The 3,596-nt window shown below is 41.0% G+C and overlaps 1 protein-coding gene across 1 annotated transcript; it reads left to right on the top strand.

The window, feature by feature from the left end:
- Positions 1–270: 270 nt before the first annotated feature.
- LOC105438226 (extensin-like) lies at positions 271–1,832 on the top strand. The gene is made up of 3 exons (XM_030988929.1): positions 271–282; positions 1,146–1,395; positions 1,573–1,832. Exons 1-3 carry the CDS (start codon positions 271–273, stop codon positions 1,830–1,832), a joined length of 522 nt encoding a protein of 173 aa, XP_030844789.1.
- Positions 1,833–3,596: the final 1,764 nt, after the last annotated feature.

The raw sequence follows: 3,596 nt of genomic DNA, 5'->3' as shown, positions 1-3,596 counted from the left end.
ATTTGGGGGTAACCTCGCTAGTCATAAGCAGGGAAGACCAGGACCGCTATTCATAACATGGAATTTCTTATACGTGAAGGACCTCGCTATTCATGAAACGAAAAGGGGTCACTATTCATAAAGGCATAATGACCGTTATTCATAAGGACCGCTATTCATAATTTATATTGGGGTTCACTGCTCATAAAGACCGCTATTCAATACCAAATGAGGATCACTATTCATTTTACGAGAAGGGGGTTTCGTATCGAAAAACGGTTTTTATGAGTAATGAATCCCAGTGTAAATTATTAATAGCGCCCCTTCTTCATGTTTATGAATAGCGACCCCGATTATGTTAAATAAATAGCGGTCTTTATGAGTAATGACCCTCAATGTCAATTATGGCAATTACATAAGAAGAGGAAGGAGAAGAAAAAGAAGAAGAGGAAGAAGAAGAGAAGGAGGAAGAAGAAGAAGAAGAAAAAGAAGAAGAAAAAGAAGAAGAAGAATGATTACAATACATTAATAGGAACTTTGTCTCACAAAGCCAACATAATTTTTTTTTAAGTTCTTTTTTATTTTATTTAAATTGTAAAGTGAACAAAATGATTGCCGATGATATTGATTACTTTGTATTTTTAATGTGTTGTTGTATGAGTGTTTATTTGCTTTGATTGTATTTGTTATGGAAATGAAATAAATAAACGATTGACTGAAGGAGAAGGGGGGGGGGGGTCTTCGTGACAAAATCCCTCCGTGAGATTGATTTTGAGACAAAAACAATTATTTGGAGTGGTTTTGTGAGGTAATAGCACGAGTCATATAGCGCCCTTTAATTATGGACATAATCACCATCACAATTACCATCAACATCACAATTATTATCACCCTCACTACCATCACATAGCTATCATCCAAGCCATGTTGGTAAACCCACTCAATCATTTTCACGCCCCTGAATTCCAACATACACTTTACTCGACAAAGAAAAAAAAAACTTCCCCAGCGGGTAAGAAATGACAAAATTGAAGGAGGATTTGGAGTAACGTACAAATGAATTTAAATACCATATATACAGTAAATGGTAGACAAAAGAAATATTCCTGGTATGCTGCTACTATGGGCATAAATACAGTACCTCTATAGCAACATTCTACTTCTAGTACCATCCATGTCATCCCACTGTTGCTAACATCCTACCTCTACCACCATCCTACCTCTACCACCATCCTCCCTCTACCACCATCCTACCTCTACCACCATCCTACCTCTACCACTATCCTACTTCTACCACCATCCTCCTTCTACCACCATTAACCTCTACCACCATCCTCCCTCTACCACCATCCTCCCTCTACCACCGTCCTTCCTCTACCACCATCCTCCCTCTACCACCATCCTACTTCTACCACCGTCCTACCTCTACCACCATCATACCTCTACCACCATCCAACTTCTATCACCATCCTACCTCTACTACCATCCTACTTCTACCACCATCCTACCTCTACCACCATCCTACCTCTACCACCATCCTCCCTCTACCACCATCCTACCTCTACCACCATCCTCCCTCTACCACCATCCTAGCTCTACCACCATCCTCCCTCTACCACCATCATATCTCTACCACCATCCTACCTCTACCACTATCCTACTTCTACCACCATCCTCCTTCTACCACCATTAACCTCTACCACCATCCTCCCTCTACCACCATCCTCCCTCTACCACCGTCCTTCCTCTACCACCATCCTCCCTCTACCACCATCCTACTTCTACCACCGTCCTACCTCTACCACCATCCTACCTCTACCACCATCCAACTTCTATCACCATCCTACCTCTAATACCATCCTACTTCTACCACCATCCTACCTCTACCACCATCCTACCTCTACCACCATCCTACCTCTACCACCATCCTACCTCTACCAGCATGTAATCTTGTTTTACTAATAGCGCACTATAACCTCTACTATATCTTAACTCTGCATTATTGATCTACTACCATTCGGCCGAACCCTCGACTATAGAGGTGTTACAGTCTAGTGGATAAATCACCGGACTATGAGCTACAAGGTATGAATCCCCAAAAAGCAGCACTAACGTTGCTTGGCAAGACATTAATCTACATTTTTCACACCCGACCCAGGTACAGTAAGTGGGTCGATTCATAGAATGCAATGAGCGATACGGCTGCCAGAGCTAAAGTAGAGGTAAAAATATAATATACAATGTCTATTGAAAGCGCAGGGAAAAGTTATATTATGATGTGACGTATGCACTATTGAAGAACGGCATATTACTGTTGCTATTGTTATTACCATTCTACCCCTTCTACCTCCTACTTCGCTCCCACTCTCTGGTACCCGGTAGGACGCGACCGTCATTGTTGGTCAAACAGTATTTGAGCGTCAAAACACCTGGCTGGAATGCTCCCCAGGGAGTGAAGATTGTGCACACAGTGTGTGCGGGCAAGCACTGAATCCAATGACCGGGGTAATGATATATTTGTAAAGCGCTTAGAGACATCTTTGATAAGCGCTATATAAAAAAAGCTAAATAAAATACTTCTTCTAATCACATTCTGCTGCCACAGTATTGTAATATTATCGTACCTCGATCTATTACCCTTTTCCATTTCCCGTCATTCTACCCTACCCCTACTACCTGAATGGTGAGAAGGGGAGTGTGTGTGAGTGTGGGGGGAGAGAGAGAGAGAGAGAGATAGGGAGAGGGAGGGAAAATGAGAGACACACACAAGAAAAACCATATTCAAACCATTTTGTTTAATTTTATTTCCTTTCATTGCACTTTAAAAAGAATTAGACATGTAGGCCTAATTTTAAAAGAAGGTTATGAATTTGTATAGTTACGATCAATCAAACCCAAATTGGCAACTCTGTGAGGGTTCTACGACAATTACCCCCCCCCCCCCCCCCCAGCTACTTACCAGCGGGACAATAATTAATCCCCAGGTACAATAACTCCCTGGAAAAAAATTATGCTTTCATTATAACAAACTTATTATCAGGGTGGACTTCTTCTTTAATTAACAGGGGGTAATTTTCTAGGGGGGGGGGGTGGAATGTCCTTTGGGCTAGTTCTCCGGGGGTATTAATTTGGGGGAGCGATTGTCCAGTGATAGTTTTCCTGATACGCTGTGTGAGATATCTTCCGAGCTCCCCTCCCATTTGCTCCTTGCGTACTCCAAAAAAAAAAATTGTGTTTTCCCTTAAGAACATTGTCCATCATACATGCACCCTAAATATGATTATTGCAAATATGTTTTTATACAACCCCTATATCGGATATATGGACAAAATTTAGTCCGTCATCAATAACGAAGAAACTGAAAGTTTATGAAATGTTATGTACAGAGCAAATGGGAGGGGAGCTCGCAAGATACGTCACAGAGTTGCCAATTTGTGTTTGATTGATCACTCCAGGCCAAATACGGCCTGGCCCTTTAACCCTATTTTGATAGACCATTTGAAATAATAATACAACACAAAAAAAATTGGAAGAGCCAGGTTATTCCTTATGTTATCTCTTGTTTTGATAATTTCTTATGTATTTCATTGTTTTTTAACTTATGTATTTTATTGTTT

Source organism: Strongylocentrotus purpuratus, unplaced genomic scaffold (assembly GCF_000002235.5).
Source record: "Strongylocentrotus purpuratus isolate Spur 01 unplaced genomic scaffold, Spur_5.0 spur5_scaffold_18, whole genome shotgun sequence".
In the NCBI taxonomy this organism is placed as follows: domain Eukaryota; kingdom Metazoa; phylum Echinodermata; class Echinoidea; order Camarodonta; family Strongylocentrotidae; genus Strongylocentrotus; species Strongylocentrotus purpuratus.
The sequence above is the reverse complement of the archived record's forward strand: the minus strand, read 5'-3'. Positions and strand labels throughout refer to the sequence as shown.

What these genes read in the sequence shown, in the direction of transcription:
- LOC105438226 (XM_030988929.1), top strand. An exon ending in ACCATCCTACTTCTACCACC is followed by an intron (nt 1,396 to 1,572) that starts GTCCTACCTCTA and finishes CCACCATCCTAG; the next exon opens with CTCTACCACCATCCTCCCTC.